Here is a 27284-nt window from a genome sequence, read left to right as displayed (position 1 = left end):
GATGTTGCTCATTGTTGGTTTAGTTGGTATTTGCTGGCAAGCACCCAGTGGAAATTCTGCTGTGCAAGTTCAACCGTTGACCAAGTTCAGTTCACCCTGTTCCTGTAAAGAGTTGAATTTGTTTGAGACCATGTCACCTTTGGAGTTGATATATTGCCAGTTTGGAGATTGGTCAGGCAAAGTTGGAAGTATTGTCAATGACTTGCAATTTCTTTTCTCTACACTAGGGAGCAGCCCAGAACATGAAAGATCTCTGAAATATGGTGCTGGTACATGGATGAACATCTGGACGGACTGAAGACGAGGCATTGAATCATTTTCCACGTGTTAAGCTGTGGTGGTTACACAAAAGGCCATGGAGACATTTGAGGATTTCATACTGCAGCACAAAAACACCTGTTTGACGGCACTAATGGCATGATGGATTGTATCCCACTATCTGAAGAGGGTATACTAAGCAGAAAGAGTGCTAGTATTTTCAGAGCCAACTTTTGACATTCTCATACAAAAACCAAAAGAACTGTGGACGCCACTGTAAATCAGGGATTTACAAAAACAAAATTTCTGGAAAAGCTCAGCAGGTCTGGCAGCATCTGTGAAGGAGAAAACAGTTAACGTTTTGAGTCCGGTGACCCTTCCTCAGAACTCCGTGTCTTTTACAAAGTCAAGGCATTGTAAGGGTGAACAGATCGGAACAAAAACATTTTCCACATATTGCCTACTTTATTGTGTTTTCATTTAGCATTTTCTTTTTGAAAGAGTGTGTGTGTGTGTGTGTGTGTGTGTGTGTGTGTGTAAGCTAATATAGACTGAGGCTATTTTCCTTGGAGCACTGTGCTGAGGAGCGACATTATGAGGTTTATAAAAATCACGAGGGGCACTGAAAAGGTAAATAGGTACAGTCTTTTACATTGGGTGGAGGAAGTCCAAAGTTAAAGGGGAAAGATTTAAAAGGGACCTAAGGGGCAACTTTTTCATGCAGAGTGGTGTGTGATTGGAATGAGCTGCCAGAAGTAGTGGAGGAGCTGGGACAATTACATTTAAAAGCATCTGGATGGTATGTGAATAGGAAGGATATGGACCAAATGCGACTAGATTTATCTTGAATAACCACTCGGCAAGGATGAGTTGGACTGAAGGGTCTGCTTCTGTGCTGTACATCTCTATGACTCTCTGTCTCAAAGTCAATAATGACTTCTGCTGTGATTATAAAAAGTGTTTTACTTAAAGACCAGCTAGCAGACTATTGGGAGCATGGAAAATGAAAGGGCTTCCAATTATATACCTACTCGACAACGTGGAAAATTGCCCTAGTATGTCCTGTACACAAAAAGCGGGACAAATCCAATGCAGCCAATTACTGCTTCATCAGTCTATTCCTAATCATCTGTAAAGTGATGGGAGGTGTCATCAACAGTGCTATGAAACAGCACTTGCTCAGAGACGCCCAGTTTGGGTTCTGCCAGGGCCAAATCAGCTCCCGATCTCATTACAGCCTTGGTTCAAACAGGGCCAAAAGAGCTGAATTCCAGAGGTAAGGTGAGTGTGACAGCCCTGGATATCAAGGCTGCATTCGACCGAGTGTGGTACCAAGGAGCCCTAGCAAAACTGGAATCCACGGGCATCAATGGACATTCAATGCTGTTACCATCATGGAGTCCCCAATACTATCAATATCCTGGGTGTTACCATTAATCAGAGACTCAACTCGACTCACCACATAAACACAGTGGCTACAAGAGCAGGCCAGAAGCTAGGAACACTGACGAGTAACACACCGCCTGACTCCCGAAAGCCTGTTCATCATCTACAAGGCACAAGTCAGGAGTGTGATGGAATACTCCCCACTTGCCTGGATGAGTGCAGCCCTAACAACACTCAAGAAGCTTGATACCATTCAGCCTGCTGATTAGCACGACATCCACAAGCATGCACTCCCTCCACCACTGACAGTCAGGAGCAGCAGACTGTACTATCTGCAAGATGCACTGTGAAAATTCAAAGATCCTCAGACAGCATCTTTTAAACCCACGACCACTTCCACCTAGAAGGACATGGGCATCAGATGGAGTTGGTGGTGTTCCCATCTAAGTTCACCTCCAAGTCATTCAGCATCCTGACTTAGAAATATATTGCCGTTCCTTCACTGTCACAGGGTCAAAATCCTGGAATGCCCTCTGAACATTATGGGTCAACCCACAGTAGGAGGAATGCAGAGTTTCAAGAGAGCAGCTTATCACCACCTTCTCAAGGGCAACTAGGGACAAGTAAATGCTGGGCAGCCAGCAACACCTGTTCATTTGTGGGATGCAGAAAAAAAAAGCACCTCTCTGAACTTTACGAAAACATCCATGTTACAGAGATGGTGGTGCTGGATATCTTGAGACAAAGGTGGATAAATCCCCAGGACCTGATCAGGTGTACCCTTGAACACTGTGGGAAGCTAGGGTCCCTTGCTGGGATGTTTCTATCATTGATAGCCACAAGTGAGGTGTGAGAAGACTGGTGCGTGCCTAACGTGATGGCAGTATGTAAGAAAGGTGGTAAGGAAAAGCCAGGGGACTATACACTAGGAAGCCACAGGTTGTTTAAGAGAATCCTGGGGGGCCAGGATTTACACGCATTAGGAAAGGCAAGGACTGATTTGGGATAGTTAACATGACTTTGTATGCGAGAAATCATATCTCACTAACGTGACTGAGATTTTATGAAAAAGTGGTAAAGAGGATTAATGAGGATGGAGTGGTAGACATGATCTATATGGACTTCAGTAAGGTTTTCAACAAGGTCCTCACGGTAGACTTGTTAGCAAGGTTAGATCACATGGAATAGAGGGAGAGCTAGCCAATTGGATACAGAACTGGCCCAAAGGAAGACGGCAGATGGTGGTGCAAGACGGTTGTTTTTCAGGCTGGAGGCCTGTGACCAATGGTGTGCCATAGGGTCGGTGCTGGTTCTACTGTTTACTGTCACTTACATAAATGATTTGGATGTGAACAATAGCAGATATGGCTAGTAAGTTGGCAGATGATGCCAAAATTGGAGGTATAGTGCACAACAAAGGAGGTTACCTCAGAGTACAACTGGATCTTGATCAGGTGCGCCAATGGCCAAGGAGTGGCAGATTGAGTTTAATTTCGATAAATGTGTGGTGCTGCATTTTGGAAAGGCAAATCAGGGCAGGACTTATACACTTAATGATAAGGTCCTGGGGAGTGTTGCTGAACAAAATGAGACCTTGGAGTGCAGGTTCATAATTCCTTGAAAATGGAGTCACAGGTAGACAGGATAATGAAGGCAGTATTTGGTATGCTTGTCTTTATTGCACAGTCCATCAATTATAGGAGTTGAGAGGTCATGTTGCGGCTGTACAGGGCATTGGTTACGCCACTTTTGGAATACTGTGCGCAATCCTGGCCACCCTGCTATAGGAAGGATGTTGTGAAACTTGAATGGGTTTAGAAAAGATTTACAAACATGTTGCCAGGGTTGGAGGGTTTAAACTACAGGGAGAGGATGAATAAGCTGGGACTATTTTCCTTGAAGCATCAAGGCTGAGGGGTAACTGTGTATAGGTTTATAAGATCATGAGGGGCATGGATAGGGTAAACAGACAAGGTCTTTTATCCGGGGTGGGGGAGTCCAAAACTAGAGGGCATAGGTTCCAGGTTAGCGGGGAAAGATTTAAAAGGGACCTAAGGGGCAACTTTTTCACACAAAGTGCATTGTGTGTATGGAATGAGCTGCCAGAGGTAGTAGTGGAGGCTGGAACAATTACAACATTCATAAGACATTCGGATGGATGTATGAATAGGAAGGGGTTAGAAGGATATAAGCCAAATGCTGGCAAATGGGGTTAGATTTACCTAGGATACCTGGTCAGTATGGTCATGTTGGACCAAAGGGTCTGTTTCCACGCTGCTCATCTCCTGTGACTCTGTTTCTCAAAGTGCTGTCCACCATGATATACCTCAAGTGTACAATTGTTGTGATGCAGAAAACACAGCAGCCAATTTGATCACAACGAGCCATTTCAAACAGTTATGAAACAATGACCCAATAATCTGTTTATAGGATGGTGATTGAGGGGTCAATATTGGCTTAGGCACAGGAGACAATTCCCTGTTCGCAATATAGTGCCATAGGATCTTTTACATCCACCTGAGACAGCAAGTAGAGTCATGGCTTAATGCTTCACCTAAAGGATAACAGATTTTCTGACAGTGCAACACTCCTTCAGTACTGCATTGGAATGTCAACCTTGATTTTCACTCAAGTCTCCAGAGCTGGAATCAAATCAAATCTAAACCATTCTAACCTTGATTGGGTGGTCAGAGTGTTGCAATCATTCCCTAATTCTCAGTGAACGGCACTTACTGAACAGGCACAAATCTCCCTACATGTGACCAGCTGAAAAACAAGTGAACTGCCTTTGCCACATTTAGAGATTTTAAACAAGGCAAAAGTATGATAGTGTGCTGCGGCTGTTGGAAATGCACAGCCTGTACTGACCTGTTTGATGCCACTATTAACGACTCCTGGCTCTAAAAAACAGAATTACACTTCGAATCACCAAGACATTTCAGCTACGGCGAACCAATCAGTTCACCATAAACAACACTGAAAGTGTAGTGCTGTTGAGTAGTATACCTCAGGGCTTTGATTTTGAGTTCCACCCCCAACCCCATCCACTTTCGGTCTGTGGGGTGCGTGCGCGTGGGCGTGCTTGCATGTTCGCAAATGAGCAACCCATTCATAATGTTTTCTTAGCGCTTTTCATTTTAAGACAAAGTTCCTGCCAAAGATGGGTCGGGTGCGAGCTGAAATTTAAGCATTATTGAAATGTGACTTTAACTCAATGATAGGTCAGTGAGGGCTGAGTGATTGCTGACCTACGGTGAACCTGAGATTGGGCTTGTCCATGATTGAAGGCAAGTGCTGAAGGGTCAGCTCTATTTAAACACTCTTTGAAGGTCAGGGGTAGGAGCACAACCTCCCAGGCTGTACAAAGTCATCTTCAGACGTCTGCACTGTTCTGAGCTCACACACTGATGCTGATCTGCGTCCTCTTCATTACAGCTAGATGGTTCGGACCTGCCTGTAGTTTCTTGGCTGACATTCCAGCTCAACCTACCTCTCCCATCCAACCATAACCTGGCTAATTGTTGAGTAGGAATCTGCACAATATTACTCAAGAGAAGTTTTTAACTGGCTACTGACTCCTCTCCCATCTTCAGGTACCTTCTCCCTTTAATACTGGGGCACAGATCGCAGTGTCCTTCTGCAATATCAGAGATTAATGTACTTTTAGTCCGCTATCATATGAATAGTAACTCCTGTCTACTGAGGTGGTACAACTGGTGCTATCCTGTTCCCAACGATAAAGAATGACAACAATGCTAAATTCCGAATTTCACTCGTTCCATAGCAATATGACAATTCTGTGCAGCCACCCAATTAAAATGGTTATCATCTTGCATTGACCATGATTTGCCACAAGCCACAGTTGAGCAACAGACCCATGAGTTGATGGATATTTTTGAGCATTCTTTGAGATCATGGAGATATTTTGAGAGAATGTACATTAGGGATTAAAGACATGATGCAGAGTGTATGACAGGATGGATAATACACAACATTTGGAACAAGAGAACATACATTAAGGGCCAGATAACCTTTTCTCATTCTATGCCTAATGTGATCAAGGAAAGGTTCTTTCGCAAATCAATATTTGCGAGATGTATACATTTTCATGACTTGTTTAATTGAATGCAAAATTTGTTTGTGATAGTAAGACCTCATTAAGATTAAATGACTAATTAATGGCTCAACTCCCCGCCACTCAGAATAAACAAACAACTAATATAATGGAAACAGATAAGCTAGTGGTGAGGTGGTAAGTGAATCCAGTTAACAAGCAATTGATGAGGTTAACAACATGGAGATCCCATTCCAAGAACCTCACTAATCAGAATAAAATTGTAGTCTATCAAACCAAAACAGATGATGAGGGGTGACCTTACTGGTCCATAACATCATGAGAGGCCTGCCTAAAATAAATCAGGTTACACAGAGTTCACATTGGCCATCTACATGCAATATGAATTTGTAGGTGGATCCTGTAGGATTCGACTCATTGGGATTTCACTGGAGTAGAAGCAGAGGCAATGGGAAGATAGAGAAATAGAACAGTACAGCACGGTAGAGGCCCTTCGGCCCACCATGTTGTGCCAAACGTTTCCCTAAACCTAAAGGTCTATCTAACCTCCACCCCTACCTTATACTATCATCCATATGCCTATCTAATAGATGCTTAAACATCCCTAATGAGGCCGACTCCACTACCCTCTGTGACAATGCATTCCATGCCCCCATCACTGAGTAAAGAACCTACCTCTGACAGCTCCCCGATATCTACCTCCAGTCACTCTAAAACTATGCCCCCTCATAATAGCTACCTCCAGCCTTGGAAAAAGTCTCTGGCTGCCCACTCTATCTATACCTCTAATTATTTTGTATACCTCTATCAAGTCATGTCTCATGCTTCGTCATTCTAAAGAAAAAAGCCCTAGCTCTCTCCACCTTTCCTTGTAAGACCTTCCCTCCATTCCAAGCAACATTCTGGTAAATCTCCTCTACACCTTTTCCAATGTTTCCACATCATTCCTGTAATGAGACAACCAGAACGGGACACAATACTCCAGAGATATTAAGGTGTACAGCTGGATGAACACAACAGGCCAAGCAACATCAGAGGAGCAGGAAAGCTGACATTTCGGGCCTAGACATTGTTCAGAAAACAATACGCCAGATGTGGCTGAATCAGGCTTTTGTACAGCTGGAGCATAGCTTCATGGCTCTTGAACTCAATCCCTCTATTAATGAAAGCTAACACACCATACACCTCCTTAACAATTCTATCCACCTGGGTGGCAGCTCTCAAGGAACCGTAGACATGAGCCCCAAGATCCCTCTGCTCCTCCACACTGTCAAGAATCTTTCTGTTAACCCTGTATTCTGCTTTCAAATTTGTCCTTCCAAAATGAATCACCTTACACTTTTCAGGGTTAAACTCCATCTGCCACTTCTCAGCCCAGCTCTGCATCCTATCAATGTTCCTTTGTAACCTAGCACAGCCCTCTGACACTATCCACAACACGGCCCAACTTCATACCATCTGCAAACTTACTAATCCACCCTTCCACTTCTACATCTAAGTCATTTACAAAAATCACAAATAGAAGAGGGCAGAGAACAGATCCTTGTGATACACCACTCGTAACTGAGCACCATGTTGAATATTTTCCATCCACTACCACCCTTTGTCTTGTAAGGGTCAGCCAATTCTGAATCCAATCTGCCACATTTCCCCCTATCCCATGCCTCCTTACTTTGTATGTGAGCCTACAATGGAGAACCTTATCAAACACCCTACTTAAATCCATGTATACCACATCCACCACTCTACCTTCATCGAAGTGTTTGCTCACCTCTTCATATCTTCAACATTGTAATTACTATCTGAAGCAATGATACAACTGATAGTTTTGTCTGTCACATGTCAGGTGGACAGGAAGAAGTTACTCTTTTGCACAGTTGAGACTTCTGCTGATAATTATTCATAGTTAGTAGTAATACATAATAGATTATTTTAAGAGAAAGGATTTCCATTTATGTACTGGGTATTTTGGATAATAGACAGCTCTAGAAAATCCCAAATGCAATTTGTCCACGAGGGCAACAACAAGGCCTTGAATGACTTAGAAATTATCAACACTGTAGCATTTAAAAAGCTGAAAACAGAGATCTTAAGGCAGAAACATACATGATAGGCACTGCTTCCTCCGTAACCATATTGGCTGGATCCCCACTGTGCTGGAGTAGCGTTTGGATTCTGACCCTGTCCAGTAACAGCTGCTATGGCATTGAACATTTGTGTTGTCATGTTCTGTGGGAGAGCATTAACTGCTCGTGTAAGATCTAACAGAGAAGGGAAATAATTGTTTTGTGTTAGTTTCTGTGGATATCAGTTATGTATTCATTTAAATTCCATTTCCTTAGCACACTTGATACAAAGTAACAGTGAAAACACTCAAAATTTAAGACAAATTTAGTATGCAACATGATCCTTAATAGTGGATAAGCAGCTAAGATACATTACAACATTATGGAATAAAAGTACAACACAGAACTACATTTTAAAAATAAAGAGATTTATATGTCAAAATAAATCAAACACCATGATGAGTATTGTTCTCATTCCCCCTCCAAACTTAAATCTTACTTAGTTAGAGCAAAGTTCAGGGTCATCAGATTATAAATCTTCAAAATATCCAATCCATTCCCAATTCATTCTGTCCACCAGGAAATGACTATCAGTTACTAAACAGATCTGGTGCAATGGCCTTGTGAGCCAAGAATATGGGAAGCGTATAAGAAATAATGTCGAACTTAAATTTTGCATCACTGGTTTTTCTAAAGCTACATTACAGAAAACAACAACACTAAATAAAGATTTATTTTTGTTTTGCTGCTTCCAGAATCTGAATAACTTCACTGAAATATTAACTAGCAAACATAAGGAGTGAAAGTAGGTGACAGCAACAATGTTAAGGTCACCAAAAGACAGATTTGGAACTGTAAAGGTTGCACAAACAGGAAAAAAGACAATTTGCTTTGGGAGATAAAATTACTTATTTCCTTGCTATTTAGCTTTTTTCAAACAAAAAAACTGCAGGAATACAGCAACGCATTTTACAATCAGGAACATAAGGAAAATGACAGTTTGAACATAATAGAAGAAAGTAATTTCACACATGTACCTGCCAAATTAATATTAGCTGGTGTTGCATCCATAGAGGCAGGTGTTCTGCTGGATCTGCTTGTACTTGAAGGAGTAATACCTGGAAACAGGTAATCATATTTATTTCCGTATTTTTAGCTCAGAACTAAAAATCTTGTTTACACAGTTGGCACAAAAATCATAGGTGTCAATGTGTACATTGTGGTGAAAATATATTCCATCTAAAATTTTAAAAATCTGAATCCATTCTATTTACAGGTCAAATACATCTATTTTTCTTACTCCTTAATTTCAGCCATTTGAAAATGCACAGAGTCTATGCATGAGTTAAATTCAATGGTCTCTATATTCTTACCTGGCACAGGATCTTGGAAGTGATCCTTAAACCATCTAAACAGTCCATTCACAGTTGGGAAAACTTGTCCTCTGTAGCGGTATCCTTCTGGTGTTACTGTAACATACTCCACCCTACAAAACAACATGTCTTTCAGTGTTATCATAAACACTGTACATGGAATTATTTTGTTAAACTGTTTAAAAATTATCCTAACACTTCCAAAAAGTGTTAAACCTATTACCACTGCAGGCTCCCTTCAGTAATATTTCTTCTCCACAAATGTACTGTATTCACACAATATTCCCATTCTTTACAGAAAGAAATGCTAATAAATTCCTCACACCCTATCAATGCAGAACAAAGATACCCATTTAGACATTTAAGTTGCAGTTTTAAATTCAGTCAATTTCTGAAAGCTGTTAAATTTACATCTTTGATCTGTGCTGTAATATAACAACTTTGAAAAAAAATGAAAATTATGGATAAATCTCCAGTTCAAAAATGGACCACAAACATCACACCATAAATTAAAGCATACAAATTTGGGCGGCATGGTGCCTCAGTGGTGAGTTCTTCTTCCTCACAGCACCAGGGACCTGGGTTCGATTCTAGCTGTGTACCGTTTGCATGCTCTCGCTATGTCAGCATGGGCTTCTGCTGAGTGCTCCGGTTTCCTTCCACAGATGTGCAGTTTAGGTGGATTAGCCATGGTTAATAGGGGGTTATGGAGACAAGTTAGGGGATACCTGGGCATGATGCTCTTCAGAGGATCAGTGCAAACTTGATTGACTGAACGGCCTCTTTCTGCACTGTAGGGATTCTAAGATTTAAATCAGTTGAGACTGGCTCATTTTTAATCACCTGTCATAATCACAATGCAGGTACAATGTTACTTTCACTTAATGACTGCATTTTGGACGTTTCCGTCAAAAAGGAAATGAAACAACATGAAATGAAGGTAAAATTCACATGCTTTCTCAGTTCCAGACTTCCAGGCATACTTTTAGCCACTCTGTATATTCACTGGCATGATCCTATTGGCTTTCCTCATTTTCTGCAATGCAGCAGATGAATATCACAATTATATCCATAATAAAATCATTCATAAGCCCAGGAGAGGGGAGACCTTTCAGTACAAGAATCACATGTGCTAATTACAATGCTTATCATTGAAAATAAAGAATACTTTGGGGTTACCAACCTTGGTTTAGCTCGAGGTTGGTAGCCTAACAAAAATTTTCCAGGTAATTCCTTTGATGCTGAAATAAAATAAGGAATGAAAGAGGGCTTTTCTCTTTTGGATTTTGACAGCAGCTCTTCCATTTTCTAGAAAGGAAAACAATTAATGCCATATTTAATACAGTCTTGGTGATGACAAACACGAAGGTATAAAATAATGTGGGGAAAAAACACTATTTCAAAGGGAGGTCTTTAATGGCACAGATTAATATTATATTTCAATAGGATAGAATGATTTATGCAATGAAGATTTCCACACCACAAAGACAATAAACATGATTCTTACCTATTACAGAAACTAAATACTGACAGTGTATTTTTTTTTATTTTCATGAATGACACCTGCAAGGTAATTGTTAGCCACTAGCACTTCTGATCAATTAAATAATTGCAGTAGAACATCAAATAACTGCTATATTAAGACGAGATATTCTCTTGATGGCTAATCAAACAGGAGTTTTGCTCCAATTATTTAAAACACTGGCAGCTTGACTCCCACTGGTTCCTTATTCAACTTCAATTTAAATCACTGCTCAGTTCATTTGCTTAAAGAAATAACTCTCATTTCTAAACATTTAACAAGGCTAACAACATTTATCCAAAGTCAGAGTCTTCAAAATCGAGACAAATGAATAATTTGCATTTGAACAACAGGTGAATTCAAGATCTCTACTATTTAATCACCAGTTTTGCTAAAATACCTTTAAAACAAAAATAATGCAATAAAACTTGCTTGACTTTATTCCATATTCATTACTGGACCAGATGTCTGTCCAACACAAAAAAAAGTGTCAAAGTGCAACCTAGGAATGCTCTGCTAAAACAAACAACTGTACAGCAGTTACTATGTAGAATCCTGTGGTTATATAGTGCTCTGACATGCCGAGGGATCTGGGTGCCCTCATGCAGTAGGTTTATTACACACTTACAGCAAGTAAATAGGAAAGCTAATAGAACGTTATTTATTGAGGGGAGGGGGACTGAGTGTAAAAGTAGGAGGCTATACTTCAGTTATACTGGACACTGGTGAGACTGCATAGAGAGTGCTGTGCACAGAACTGATTACTGTATTTAAGAAAGGATGTAAATGCATTGGAAACAGTTTAGAGAAGGTTTATTAGACTAACATCCAGAATGGGTGGGTTGTCTTAAGGACGAAATGTTGGTTGGAGAGGTTTGTATCTGCTGGAGTTTAGAACAGTGAGACACAACTTGATCGAAATACATAAAATCCTGAAGGGTTTTGGCAGGGGCGGGGCAGGTGTGGAGAGAATGATTCCCCTAATGGGAGAATTTAGAACTCAGAAGCACTGTTTAAAAATTAGGGGATGCATATCAAATTAAAGATTAGGCAAGTTTCTTTTCCTTTCAGAGGTTCGTAAGTCTTTGGAACTCTCCTCTTGAAAGATAGTGGAAGCCAAGTCCTTGAATTTTTTAAAAAAAGAATTTCATGGAACGTCAAAGGCACTAATCAAGTAGAACATGAGTGCAGACAGTAGTCATATTATTAACTCAACACAGTACTTGTCGATTTGTATAGAAACATGAATAGGAACACAATGTCACAAGCGACATTCATATGGTGGACAGGGTGTGCCAGCTCAAAGTTTTTTCAAAATTAAAAACTGAGAAGTAACAAAAATGACCACTTATAGCTGAGAGCATCCAGTAATAAGTTGTACCATTGGGGATGAATTAGGACACAATGTTTCAATCAGGGCCTAATAAATGGTTTATTAAACACAAGTTCCTTGATTTTCTAACACTGCTTAAAAGCCCCATCAACTCACCCTGACATTTTCAAAAACATTAATGCAGAAAGCCCAAGATCGCCCTTTTCCTGAATTCTCTTAGAATTCTATCATTTAGCTTATGGTGCACTTGTTTATTGTTCCATCCAAACTGCATCAAATGCATTCCTGTTGGACTTTATCTCAAAGGGATTGAAACATAAAAGGGAAGCAACTCATACAGAGCAATGCAGATGATCTGCTCATTCAGTTTGGGACACGGCATTTCAGAAAAGAATAAAGTTCTTGGAGGGCTACAGCACTTCACCAGAATATCAAAGCAAAAGGTTAAATTATGATGACAGACTGCGTGAACCTGCCAGGTATTCCCTCAAGTTTTGAAAATTTGATAGGTGATAAAATTGAGGTGTTCAAACCATTAGAAAGGTTTCAATACTGGTGCATCAGAGAAACTACTTTCCTGGTTGGAAATCCAGATCAAGGGGGAATAACCTTAAAATTAGAATCATGCCATTCAGAACTCACAGTTATGAAATTGTGGAACTTTTTTGAACAAAAGGTTGTGGATGCTGGTTAATCAAAGTTTTAAAGGTTGAGCTTCACTATTTATTTTAGGCAGGTGTCAGCGAAAAGGACCAAATAAAGGTAAATGGAGTGGTGGTAGTCACCTTCTAACTGAATGAAATAATAAACTTGAGGAGCTGATTGGTCTATTCTTGTCCCTTGAAGCATTTTTGCAAGGATCCTGTTCAATTTTATTTAGCAACTGCAAGAATCATGTCCTCTTCTCATCTAATATATTAATTCAGCTACCAATAAATTAATGGTGTTTGCAAGATGGGGTACAGCATACCCAAGATAATAAAATGTGAGGCTGGATGAACACAGCAGGCCCAGCAGCATCGCAGGAGCACAAAAGCTGACATTTCGGGCCTAGACCCTTCATCAGGGAGGGGGATGGGGTGAGGGTTCTGAAATAAATAGGGAGAGAGGGGGAGGCGGACCGAAGATGGAGAGAAAAGAAGATAGGTGGGGAGGAGAGTATAGGTGGGGAGGTAGGGAGGGGATAGGTCAGTCCAGGGAAGACGGACAGGTCAAGGAGGTGGGATGAGGTTAGTAGGTAGGAGATGGAGGTGTGACTTGGGGTGGGAGGAAGGGATGGGTGGGAGGAAGAACAGGTTAGGGAGGCAGAGAAAGGCTGGACTGGTTTTGGGATGCAGTGGGTGGAGGGGAAGAGCTGGGCTGGTTGTGTGGTGCAGTGAGGGGAGGGGACGAACTGGGCTGGTTTTGGGATGGGGTGGGGGAAGAGGAGATTTTGAAGCTGGTGAAGTCCACATTGATACCATTGGGCTGCAGGGATCCCAAGCGGAATATGAGTTGCTGTTCCTGCAACCTTCGGGTGGCATCATTGTGGCACAGCAGGAGGCCCATGATGGACAGGTCATCTAAGGAATGGGAGGGGGAGTGGAAATGGTTGATGACTGGGAGGCCTCTCTTTCTCTCCCTATTTATTCCAGAACCCTCACCCCATCCCCCTATCTGATGAAGGGTCTAGGCCCGAAACGTCAGCTTTTGTGCTCCTGAGATGCTGCTGGGCCTGCTGTGTTCATCCAGCCTCACATTTTATTATCTTGGATTCTCCAGCATCTGCAGTTCCCATTACTACTGGTACAGAATACCCTTTCTCTTTGCTTTTATATAATACTTTTCCCATTTTGCATCATTTGATCTCAGGATACAATGCTCGTTAGGATTTCAGGTTAAATAAATAGTTTTTTTAGATAAGCAGCATGAATTGTTCCCATAAATGATCTGGGTACCTTCGTCACCTTTCTATAAATCTGTCTCAAGTGTCCTGGATTCGCTTCTATGATATAATAGCATATAACAGCAGCCTCCCTCTGCACCCTGCAATGGATATGTGTGTCTTTTTTACAGATCTCTTCACTTTTTTGTGATGTCAGATGAAGTTAATACTACAGTAGTATTGTTTCACTGAATTTGTAAACTGAATTACTCAAATTGAGGTAATACATACCTAGTAACACCTATGTTGAGTGTAACTGGGTTCAAATTAGTACAACTTACATTCATGCTATAAAAAAAGTAGAGGAAATACTTTCACATTCTGGTGGATTAGTTCCCCAGACAAAATAACTTTTACCTTTTGTCAGAACACCTAGAAAAACAAACAAACAGTCTCCTGTTCATTTGCCTCCCATTTAGTCAAACCTGCCTAACCTCAGCTCTGCCAGCTTAATTTGATAATAACCCCAAAGCAAGTTCAAGGAAAGAGTGGGTGAGAATGGTTACTAGCACGATAAAAGATCTTTCACTGCCTAGTTTGTGCCGTTTTAGTAGACCTGAAACACTTGGCATATGGGGTCTAACCCTTTTAGAGCAATCTTAAGTTAAAATCACGTTTTAAATTCACGTTGTTATTCCCAGAGGAACTGGTTAAAAATATATGCATCACCAGGAACATTGTAGGTCTGAGAAGCATTCCCTGGGAGCAAACTACTGTCCATGTTGAGTATAATTTCATGGATTTAATCCAACAGCCATGCCCCTCCCCACTCATCCATTTGCAGAAACAATTATTTTTCCTGCAACACAATCGATTGGTATTAGAACAATTCATTTACTGCTTATCGAGTTTTAATAAAATTGATTGAGTAAAGATTAATGTACAGCTGACAAAAAAATTAGAAGTCTTGCCCATTTCCATGTTAATAAACTCATTAAAATTGTTCCCTGCGTTGATCAAGCTAGGTTCACATGAGTTTGCTCGCTGAGCTGAAAGATTAGTTTTCAGACATTTCGTCACCATTCTAGGTAACATCAGTGAGCCTCCAAAGCACTGGTGTTATGTCCCGCTTTCTATTTATCTGTTTAGGTTTCCTTGGGTTGGTGATGTCATTTCCTGCATTGGTGATGTCATTTCCTCTTATTTTTCTCAGAGGATGGTAGATTGGCTCCAAATCAATCTACCATCCTCTGAGAAAAAGAACAGGAAATGACATCACCAATGCAGGAAATGACATCACCAACCCAAGGAAACCTAAACAGATAAATAGAAAGCGGGACATAACACCAGTGCTTCGTCGGAGGCTCACTGATGATGTTACCTAGAATGGTGACAAAACGTCTGAAAACTAACCTTCCAGCTCAGCGAGCAAACTCACATCCAGAACCTCAACCTGAGCTACAAATCTTCTCAAAACTCGCTAGGTTCACATGTGTAAATACCTTACGGTCTCCGCCACTGCAATCCTGGTAATATTTGTGATACAGCAGGTCACGAGCGAAAGATGCCATTGGTTGCACATAGCGAGCAGTGATTTCATCAAGGTCTTCAAACTCCTGGATAATGAAATTGTAGATTAAAAACTGTAAGAGCCTTATACTATACAATGCATTTTTAAGAGAATTTATAAATATATATATATTTCCAGAAATGATAGGCATTTACAGAACTATTCAAAACACGTCAATTTGCATCAAAAAGATGTTTATGTATTGCATAGCTTGTGCATCTAAAATGTAAAGGACATCTACAAAAAAATCTGTAGAAAGTGGATAAAATGATCCATCATTTCACACTACAGAGCTACTCTAAATGTGAAGTCGACAGTCACCAGTACCAAATACATATTTGAAATAGTAAGACATGACACTGCAGAGAAAAATAAAACAGAAAAAGCTAAGAAGTCTGTGAGAACACTGCTATGCTTACTTGCAGCCAGCAGAATTTCCGGAAATTTCACAGATACAGATTTAACAAAAAATTAAAATCTATTATTTGCAATGAAGTATTTAGGTGTGTTTTCTTCTCTTACCTCATTGTTGATCAAAAGAGACTGTCCCAAGCTAAAGGCATTCTCTTTGCCTTCTTCTCTTACGTCTATATGTTGATAGATCCCATCAGTCACTTTCCAGGTTACAGTGAGGTGATTTGCTCCTTTGCTGCTAGGTCTGATGATAACATCTCCTTGGTCCATGGTTTCCATCATTTTCTCAGCCTGCTTGAAGTTGATATTGTGGAATGAAGGGTGCACTATTACTCGCTTGATATATGCTATAGGAAAGTAAAGAGTGAACAAGTGTTAATGTGATCATCCATTCTTGTTTTTTTTTAAAAAAGCAAATATTTCTGTTTTTGCATATAACCATCAACTTAGACCTGCAATTTCAAAGGTTTGAACAATTTGAAAGCTTTCTGAAGTTGAATGCTTCAATAAACAATGGAGGTGAAAAACAACTTTCAAGTCAAAGGATTTTTCCTGACGTTTTTATACATTTAGATGACAATGACTTGGCTGCAGGTTTAAGGCTCGATTTAAAATGAATGATCAATTTAAAACTGATCTATAACAGGTCAATATAATGAAAACCTCAACATCGAAATAATCAAATTTTGAACTGCAGAATGACTTACTCGTGCGCTGCTGTTTCTTCTTTGCGTCATCATCTACCTTTTGGTCTGCTGCCTCAGAATCAAAGTCATAATACGTGTCTTTGGGCAATTTCCATTCATTGTTCTTGTCCATTAGATCAGATGTTCGACAGGTGAGGTCCACGCTAAATTTTTCAATATCTATCTTCATTATTCTGCAATGCACAGTCATACCAATCTACAAGGAAGTAGGTGTAAACAATTACACATCCAGTCAGATATCACCCAACCTGAAAAGTAATTCAAGAGAAAACAATCTCTACCTTGACCCTTTCTTCAGGGTGTTTCACATTTTTGTCACTGAGGAATTTTGTTGGAATGAAACCTGTAACATTGTTGTCTAGCCTTGTTTTCACACCTATAGCTTGACCAGGACAAGCACCACTGTCAAAATGATTCCAAACCTGTAGGGAATTAAAAAAAACAATCTTTTAAAAACAATTTAAATTAATTCATGTTTGAATTTTTCTGCTGAAAGAATGTTAACAGTGATGAGAAAGAAGTAATATTTGTCCTGTACACAGCCTTTTGCAGTGATGGGCATTCTTTCAAAACATCAAATGTGTATTGAAAAAATATCCTTTTTTTATATTTACATCAATAGCTGGTCTTCAAATATTGAGAGTGCAAGGCAGGCAGGCAAGCAAAATGTGAATCTCCAAAAGGTGAGTTCAAGTGGAAGGTTAAAACCGTTGAGAATGTGATTCCAGATCCAAGATCCTGACTGGACTGAATGGAATTATTTTACTGCGCTCAAGTGCCTGGAACGAGTCTTTAGCCAACACCAGTATCGTTTTCAACCCCTCAGATCCTGAAGCACTTGATATCCATATGCAGCGAGACCTGGACAAATTGACTTGATAAGCACACAGATAATAGTTGAGCTACACAAGTGCTGGGTAATGACCATCTCCAACAAGAGAGAATCTAAACATACCCCTTTGATGTTACCGTCACTGAATTCCTCATTATCAACATTCCGGATTAACACTGACCAGAAACTGGACTGGATAAGCCATATAAAATTTGCAGCTACAAGAGCAGAACAGAGGCCGGGAAGTCTGAATTGAGTAACATGCCTTTTTACTCACCAAAGTCTATCCACCTTCTACAAGGCACAAGTCAGAAGTGTGATGAAATAGTCTCCTCTTCCTGTATTAGAGTGGCTCAATGACAATGACACTAAGGACACTCACCACTACCCATGACAAAGGTGCTCTGTCAATTAACAACCTATTTACTAACTTAAACATTCACTCCTTCCAGCTATAGTCAAGTGTACCATGCAGAGGATGCACTGCAGCAATTTGCCAAGGCTGCTTCAACAGCAAATTCCAAACTCAGGACATGTTAACACCTAGAAGGACCATCATTTGCCAGGTCCCTTCTAAGCTAAAATCCCTCCTGACCTTTATTTCTATTTCTTCATTACTGGATCATAATTTTCAAATTTCCTTCCTGACAGCACTGTGGATGTACCAGGACCAGACAGATTCATGGTTCAAGAAGTTGGCTCAAAACCAGCTTCTCAAGGTCAATTAATGACTGGTAACAATTGCTGGCTTGATCAGTAACACCTATGTCCCACAAATTGAAAAAAAATGCAAAAGGTGAGTGTCATGCCTCACACAATGCTTTAAGTACTTTAGAAAAAAAACTAAAAAATTTCATACTTAATTCAACATATAAATGCTAAAAAATTGTCGAATGAGATTTTTAAAAAATTATTTATCCAAATTTTAAAATGGCACAATACCTCACTAAGTTCTGGAAAGTTGTCTTGTTGGCAGAAAGGACACTGCCAGAGTCCAGTTTCATCATTCCTTATAGCTTGATCATAACTTTCACCCTGAGGCCTCCTGTGAGCAATCCCTGTTACAATGCATGTAATCAATTTACCTAAACAGAAGGATGTGTGTTAATAGTAATATCAGCAAACTTGAAAGTAAAAAAGGTTTAAAAATTCTTTTCTAATTATTTAGGGACCAGAAAAAGAAAATGCTTACCAATATAAAATGTTTCTGGAGTTTCTTTTGTCAACATATTGAAAATTTCTTCCGAGTTTGCTGCACGACATGGAACTCGTAAATCCTTGTACCTGCAGCTCAGCTCAGCTCGAATATCATACAGTGTGATACCTTTGTTACCATAGCCCTGTTAAATGATAAATTTAAGTGCAATGTATTTGTTCTGTTACTTAATTAGTAGCTGCAGGAAGAAAAGCGTACAAACATTTCACAGGAAACAAAATTTCTGAACTTTTAAACATTTGGGGAAATCACTAACTATGTTCTTGAGCTATTGTATAGAATTACAGCACACTTTTAAAATGCATTATTTTTATATTTCTACCATATTCAGAGGCACAGATATTACAATTCAAATCTTAGATGTTAAATAGCATTTAAATAAACAAACAGTAGATTACCATTAAAAAATCTCAAAGTAATTGATTTTTTGGGGAGATAAAGGGAGCTAACATTTTACAAGTAGTAAAACATAAATAACACACAAATAGCTGGTAAATATTGAAACATAGCATGCTTCACAGTATACTGGCCACAGAACAGTGAAACTGCAAAGTCGAAAACGCTCTGTTTAGCATTATATCTGTCAAATAATTCTGAATTAAACACATTGAAAACTCATTTATGAAAATACCAACCTGCCTCTCCAGTTCTTCAGCAAATGCATCAAGGTCAAGATCTTTTAGTCGCTCAGGATTTTCCAAAATTTCTTCCAGTGCTCCTGCTGGGTTGGCATCCTCTGCAGACTCATCATATTCGAGTGCATCCACAGCCATCTTTCTGGCCCATTCATAAGTTTCAGGGTGAACTCTTGAGCCATCGAGGACCTCAATGTAGGAATCAGTACTGCAGATTTTACACAAGGCAAATACAGGTAAACAATACAAGGCAATACAAATAAGAAATGCCTACTACACAAGTCAGAAATAAAGCATATGAACTTCAGATCAGGAATGATGTCAGGCATGTAGACTGAATGTCCCAATGACTAGCAGATAATATCCAACTGTATGCTCCTACAATTTCAAAACAGGCAGAGTACAGACTATACTTAACCAGCCTGTGTTTGCACAAAACAAAATATGACGTCTGAAGTTAGATGTGATTACACAATAAGTCAGAACTTGCTAAATAATCCCAGTGTGTTAATAATTAAACAAACCAATTTATGTTCAGTCAGGCTTGCTGTGTATCTTTCATATGGTTGCTAGAAGCTCCATATCTTCAAATGCAAGGATCTATCTTCTGCCAGGAAATGGAACATGCCCACACATTAAACAAAAACATAGGGGCCAACAGCTCTATGGTGCAATCTCAGTGCCACAATTTCAACCACAGTATGTATATTTCCATCCTTTTCTCATATAGGATGAATTCTTGCTTCTTTGAAATTTGGCATTTTTGCATTTGGCCTGATGTGTGCGAGATGTAAAGCCCTGATCATGTTTCTTTCTTCAGCAATGCAAACTATCATGCCAGAATTCAAATTTCCAAGGGATAAATCTCAAGGGAAAAGTTTTCTCAAGCATTAGAAACCCTAAGTATTATATATCCCAATTGTTAATCCAAATGAATCATGAATTAGTATACTTTACAAAGCAGATCTGCCTCCCCCTCTCTCCCTATTTATTTCGGAACCCTCACCCCCTCCCCCTTTTCTGACGAAGGGTCTAGGCCCGAAACATCAGCTTTTGTGTTCCTAAGATGCTGCTTGGCCGGCTGTGTTCATCCAGCTCCACACTTAGTTATCTCGGATTCTCTAGCATCTGTAGTTCCCATTATCTCTCACCTATATCCAGAAGAGGTTTTTTTTGGAGTTCATCCTGACAAACATTATGGCAGTGGTAGCCTGCAAGAGCAGTTAGGTTCCTGGAGATCTTTGATTACTACACACTGTAGTTGGCAAATTACACACATAAACAACACAGCATATACACAGCACAAAAATTCAGAAAGAAAGAGTCTTCATGTAGGAGTACAAACCTGTCACCTAATGAGGCAGTATCTATTTTAATAAATCCTGCACAATTGATGAAGACTTTTGGGCCCATATGACACATCGTAACTAGCTGGGTCCTGTTTTCCAGGCGAGTGTTATTCTGTTTGAGGATCTATGTAAGAAAAAGATGTGAGTACAGGTCCATACAGAAAACAAAGTATAATTCTGCTGCTTTCGGAACTGTAGTTCCACTATTCAAAAATCAATACAATCGTACACTTTATACATACCTACAGGTGAACTGACCTTTGTTAAACAGAGCATGCAAAATGCTACCAAAGCATATATTGTTAAGTGTCTCATGTCATTAGTGAAGTTTTCTTCTTTAAAAATAAAGTTTTCACTGAATATGGGCTACTTTAAATATTTTCCATTTATCTCCCTTCAAGCCACTTCATTTTCCTCTCCATCCAGCTCACTTTGGACGCAAGATAAATAGTTTAGCTACCTGGCCTGACAATATGGAACTATCTGCTTTTTTTTGCTGGCAGCAAGTATTATCGTGATCATGTATTTCGTAATTGTAACATAGGCTTTAATCAGCAGTCTCCAGTTTACCTCCTTACCTTCTGAAGGTGTGATCCTTTACGAGGTCCCAGGCCACAGACATACTGAACCAATGCCTGAGTATGTGGATGAGTTATTGCTCTGTTTACATCAACACCAACTTCGTTCACTCGATTTATGAACTCACAGTAAAGTGCATTCAATAATTCTTCTTTTATTACTTGTTCCTGAGGTAGACAAAAATTAAAAAGAAAGAAAGTACATTTGAAACGTCTTCAATTAAGTCACGTTAGAGTAACTAAGGGTGGCATCCACAAAACATATTTCTTTGACCATGATTAAACATCAGAATTCAGCTTTATAAAATCTACAGCATTTAATTTACTCCTTCCCAGTCTTCTACTCGCATAAGGAGGCAGAACACAATGTATAACGGATATCCTCCAACATGACCGCCAGTTTAGATCATGTTAAATGGTATGAATACTCACTAAGATCACCACATATTTTACGCGATTGCACAAAATCAAGACCTACCTCTCTAATCAATTACACACAGGGTAAAAGGCAGTAAGGTAGATTACCTGCAATGGATGGAATTTGAGGCAGACAATGTCTTCATCTGAGCTGCAAACCTGGGCAAATTCCACAAGTGGATCCTGTACCCGACGAGCCAATGACACCGCCTGACGTAGCAATGGTGGATAATCCCTAAAGTCATTCTGGTGAACAAAAAAACCAAGTTGAAGAACATATTTATTCTTACTAAAATTACTAATCTATCTTCAATCTTATTAAATCACGTTTAAATCTCTCAGCCCTCTGACAATGTATTTCCTCAGGAGGTTGCTGAGACCCCCCACAGCAGCAAGGCCTAACAAATACCGTGCAAATTCCTTTCTCTCAAAGAGACATCTGGTCTTTTCTTTACACAAATACCAATGCAATGGAAATCAGGGGCTCAATAAAAAAAACAAGGTGTAACACAAGGACGACAAACTGTGCTCCAATAAAGTGCCACAAATGGAAGTCATGGTTAATGCAATTTTATTATGAATTACAATATGTTGATGATAAGGATACTTGTATACCAAGTACGAAATGTAATATGTACAATATGCTTTCAATACTTGTGTAAAATATACAGTTGTACATGAGCATAATTTTCTTGAAATACAGTATGCTGCATTTGTTGAGAGTTCACAAACTTTAACAGTGAAAATGCACAACAGTCTTATCAGAAGCACGTGACACTGTAGTGTGCAGCACACACGACAGAAATTTAAAACATCTAGTATTATTCTAAATGTTGTAACATTTCAAACTAAGTTATGCAACTCGAGATTTGTTTTTATTTCAACTGAGAACCCTTCAAATTTTGTAACTACAGTTGGTTCTGATATAACATGATAGTTCTGTTCTTGTGTGATCTTGCATTATAAGAAAATTGCACAATAGCCATACCATTTCAACTAATAGGGCTGGAACTGCATTAAAGCCAATACAGGTAAGGAAAGTTTGCGTTCTACAAACTGCAGTCTAAATTCTTCAATCGTATTAAAGTCAATTCGCGTTGAAGAAACACGCCTAATAGCAGAACCAAATATAGCATGTAATGATAGTGAGTATGGCTAAGAAAATATCAACTGATTAGCCTATCAGAAGTACTCCGATTTAGAAGATTCAGAGTTAAAATTTTCTCCTCTACTAAACATGTAGAGCTTAAGATTGAACAATTTTGCTAAGTGAACCTACCATAGGTCTTGTGATAGTCTCAGGCCTACTGGAAAGTAAACAATAGGCCAAGGGTGTCAGCTACTTGTCACCCAAGTGACAAATCATTTTGCTTTTTTTGGTGTCTGAAATATTAACTATGGTGAGATATAGAACATACGGCACTCTTTGATGATGCTTGGCAACAAAGGGAGTAAAGGGGTAAAGAGAAGGAATCGATGACTTCCTATGATTGTTTGAGAGACTTCAACAGGGTTGGCTAGCAGCACCAACTGAATGATTAAAAAACAGCTGGTAAATAAAAAGCTTGCATTCCAACAATCATACTGTGTCCCTCTAGCCCAACAGATTTAGTGTAATTGTGATTCATACATTTACATAATTCTTACCTCTGACTTTTTACTATTCATGTACAGAAGAGCTAGTTCGTTGTCCACCAGCTGCACTCCAATAGGTGACATCTGATGCTCCTGTTCTAATTCGTGCACTATTCGTTTTATGTCCTCGACAACCATAAGTGCATCCCTACCAAGGAAAGTGTCTACATATTAAAAATCCAACACATGGCACACACATGCTGCTCAAAACATTATCTCTTGCAATTTATTATAAACAACACACTTGTACATTTAATTCCAATGGCCATTTTTTGAAATATCACCAAACTGTACCCAATACTCCTTTGGTTACATAACCACTGGCGGTCAGAAAGAACTATTCACAGTTCTGTCTTTTACCAAAAAAGCAACTGATTTTCCCAATTAACACATGGCTAAGAAACAGCAGCACATGCTCAGCATTTTTGACTTAATATTCACTGTTGCAACCACTGCCTCAAATTAAGAACTAATATTTTCAGTGATGTACAGTAGATATAAGAAACAAAATATTGTAACCAAGTTTTCTCTTGGTAAACATTCCTGCAGTTACGTTTTATAGTTCAACAAAAGGTGTCAATTAGAATCACTTAACTAAAATAGTCATTACAAGATTAACTTTATAATAACTAAGTCTCTTATAACTTTATCAAGGTGCTGATTAAGAAATTTAAATTCATCAATAACTCAACAAGATTTTTAAGCATTTGAAAAGTGACAACATTATCCTATAGACCACGAACTGACACTATTTTTTTTGCTGTGACTATGATTTCCATAGAATAACTGGATGACAAATGTATCTTAGTCCGAAATTACTGATGTTTATTCATTTCATAAGAACTAGGAGCAGGAGTAGGCCATCCGGCTCCTCAGGCCTGCCCCGCCATTTAATAAGATCATGGCTAACTTTTTGAGACTCTGCTCCACTTACCCGCCCACTCACCATAACCCTTAATTCCTTTACTGTTCAAAAATTTATCTACCCTTGCCTTAAACACATTCAGCGAGGTAGCTTCGACTGCTTCACTGGGCAGGGAATTCCACAGATTCACAAACCTTTGAGTGAAGAAGTTCCTCCTGACCTCAGTCCTGCATCTCCTTCCCTTTATTTTGAGGTGATGCCCTCTAGTCCTAGTTTCACCTGCTAGCGGAAACAACCTCCCTGCCTCCACCTTATCTATTCCCTTCATAATCTTATGTTTCTATAGGATCTCCCCTCATTCTTCTGAATTCCAATGAGTATAATCCCAATCTGCTCAGTCTCTCTTCATAATCCAACCCTCTCAACTCTGGAATCAACCAAATGAATCGCCCCTGCACCCCCTCCAGTGGTAGTATGTCTCTTCTCAAGTAAGGAGAGCAAAACTGCACAGAGTACTCCATGTGTGGCCTCACCAGGACCGTATACAGCTACAGCATAGCCTCCCTGTTTTAAAACTCCATTCTTCTAGCAATGGCAGACAAATTTCCATTTGCCTTTTTAGTTACCTGCTGCACCTGCAATCCTATTTTTAGCGATTCATGCACAAGGACACCAAAGTCCCACTGCACAGCAATGTGCTGCAATTTTTTTACCATTTAAAACAGTCCATTTTCCGGTTATTCCGACCCAAATGAGTGACCTCACACTTATCAACAAAGTACTTCATCTGCCAGACCTTTGCCCGCTCACTTAGACTATCTATAACCCTCTGCAGACTGTGTCTTCTGCACACTTTGCTCTACCACTCACTTTAGGTGTCATCTGCAAATTGCGACACATCACACTTAGTCCCCAACTCCAAATCATCTATGTAAATTGTAAATAATTGCAGTCTCAACACTGATCCCTGAGGCACACCACTAACCACTGGCCGCCAACCAGAAAAACACCCATTTACCCCTACTTTTCGCTTTCTACTAGTCAACCAATCCGCTATCCGTGCCAATACATTACCTGTAATACCGTCTAACTTTATCTTATGTAGCAGCCTTTGGTGTGGCACCTTGTCAAATGCCTTCTGGAAATCTAGATACACCACATCCACAGGTTCCCCACTGTTTATCAAGTATTATTCTCAAAGAATTCCACAAAATTAGTTAAACATGACCTGCCCTTCATGAACCCATGCTGGGTGTTTCCAATGCGACAATTTATATTCAGATGTCTTGCTATTTCTTCCTTAATGATAGATTCAAGCATTTTCTCCACTACTGAAGTGGAGCTAACTAGCCTATAGTTACCTGCTTCTCGTCTACCACCTTTTTTAAACAGTGGTGTCACATTGGCTGTTTTCTAATCTGCAGGAACCACCCCACAGTCCAGTGAATTTTGGTAAATAATTACCAGTGCATTTGCTATTTCCCCCATCACCTCTTTTAGTGCCCTGGGATACATTTCATCAGGACCAGGCGACTTGTCTACCTTTAGCCCCATTAGCTTGCCCAGCACTGCCTGCTTAGTGATAATGATAGTTTCTAGGTCCTCACCTGATATAACCTTCTTGCCATTGGTTTTCGACATGTTCTTTGTGTCTTCCACTGTGAAGGCCCACATGAAATAACTATTTAATGTGTCAGCTATTTCCTCATTCCCAGTTATTAAATTGGCCTTCTCGTCCTCTAAAGGACCAATGTTTACCTTCGCCACTCTTTACGATTTACAAATTTATCGAAATTTTTGCTGCCTGAGTTTATATTCTGAGCTAGTTTACTCTCAATCTATTTGACCTTTCTTTATAACTTTTTTTGTGGCTTTATGTTGGCCTTTAAAGATTTCGCAGTCTACTTGTTTCCCACTACTATTTGCTCTTCTGTATTTTTTTTTGTTTCCTTTACCATCTTGCTAAATGCCATGTTATGTGTCAGTGAACCTATGTCTTTCACTGCAAGCAGGAGCCAGCTTTAAAAATGAATAAAAGAGAAATGGTTTAAAGTAGATTTGATCGTATTTTAAACATAACAATCCTGATGGCACACTAGCAACCTGATAATTACAAACAAGTGCATTGGCTCCTTACCTGTTTTCTCCACCCACAGCCACAACATGGGGTTTCTTATTTAGAAGAAACTTTTTCAAAGTTTCAATATCATGTGCCTGTAGACAGCAAGATATCGAATTGAGTTGCTGCAATTTAATTTACTTTCCTTTATGTCTACTAGCCTTTACTTGCATTTATGCTATCTGTTTGACAAGAACGAAAGCAAAATGTTAAAAGTTGAACTGCATATACTGGTGAATGCCAAATTCTAAAAGCAAAAGGCAAAATGTAAAGTAAAAACAAAAAATGCTAGAAAGGCAAAAGGTCTATCTGTAAAAAGAGAAGTGTATGATAATATTTCAAATATGTATCCTTTATCAATGAGGGGAGAAAAATATTTTTCTGCTCAAGTTCTGGTAAGTAGTACACGGTCAAAACTAAAACCAGTTATTTCCGTTTACTAAATCTGTACTTTCAACATTATTCATTCTCATTTTGCATTTATGGAAAATTATTTTTATTAGCAATATAAAATTACAAAATCCTTGACACAGTGTGCATAGTCAATAACAGAGCAATAATGGTAGGTAAAAATTAGGGCAAAAAAAATTAGATCCACCACCTTAACTATTCCCCCAATACTAATGCACTGCGGCAGCACGATGTACATTTATAGAATTCACTACAACAACTTGCCAAAAATCCACCCACAGCACTTTTCAAGTCCTTGAACTCTACCACCTAGGAGGACAAGGACAGCAGACGCATGGAACATCACCAGCTGGAAGCTTCCTAAGTCACATACCATCCTAAATTGGAATGACCTGCATGTTGCTGCTCATTTTTGTTATTGGTCCAAAATTGTGAAATCCTTTCTTAACAGTGCTGTGGATCCACAGATAGACTGCAGCAGTTCAAGACATTGGTTGACTACCACCTTGATAGGTAACTGGAATAGAAATAAATATTGGCCATTCTAGGGATGGCCACATCTCACAAAATAACTTTTAAAAAAAATTGAAGCGAGACCGCCGTTTTCTGTATCCTTGCCTGTGATGCCAATATCCGATGAATGAAAAAAAAATGTAACC

General features: G+C 39.4%; 1 protein-coding gene across 1 annotated transcript in view; it reads right to left on the bottom strand.

The window, feature by feature from the left end:
* Positions 1 to 27284, bottom strand: part of supt6h (SPT6 homolog, histone chaperone and transcription elongation factor) — a 71199-nt gene that overhangs the window by 6684 nt on the left and 37231 nt on the right. Inside the window, exons 20-35 of the mRNA XM_048557526.2 lie at positions 26233 to 26309; positions 23243 to 23378; positions 21704 to 21841; positions 21179 to 21346; positions 20597 to 20724; positions 19252 to 19459; positions 18593 to 18740; positions 18343 to 18485; positions 16850 to 16990; positions 16569 to 16764; positions 15970 to 16208; positions 15380 to 15493; positions 10342 to 10466; positions 9159 to 9271; positions 8823 to 8903; positions 7826 to 7980 (exon numbers count right to left, since the gene is read on the bottom strand). Coding sequence (XP_048413483.2) covers positions 7826 to 7980; positions 8823 to 8903; positions 9159 to 9271; positions 10342 to 10466; positions 15380 to 15493; positions 15970 to 16208; positions 16569 to 16764; positions 16850 to 16990; positions 18343 to 18485; positions 18593 to 18740; positions 19252 to 19459; positions 20597 to 20724; positions 21179 to 21346; positions 21704 to 21841; positions 23243 to 23378; positions 26233 to 26309 — 2310 coding nt within the window. The remainder of the gene's footprint in view (positions 1 to 7825; positions 7981 to 8822; positions 8904 to 9158; positions 9272 to 10341; positions 10467 to 15379; positions 15494 to 15969; positions 16209 to 16568; positions 16765 to 16849; positions 16991 to 18342; positions 18486 to 18592; positions 18741 to 19251; positions 19460 to 20596; positions 20725 to 21178; positions 21347 to 21703; positions 21842 to 23242; positions 23379 to 26232; positions 26310 to 27284) is intronic.

Source organism: Stegostoma tigrinum, chromosome 27, assembly GCF_030684315.1.
Source record: "Stegostoma tigrinum isolate sSteTig4 chromosome 27, sSteTig4.hap1, whole genome shotgun sequence".
Lineage (NCBI taxonomy): Eukaryota > Metazoa > Chordata > Chondrichthyes > Orectolobiformes > Stegostomatidae > Stegostoma > Stegostoma tigrinum.
This window is presented reverse-complemented; position numbering and strand designations above follow the sequence as displayed.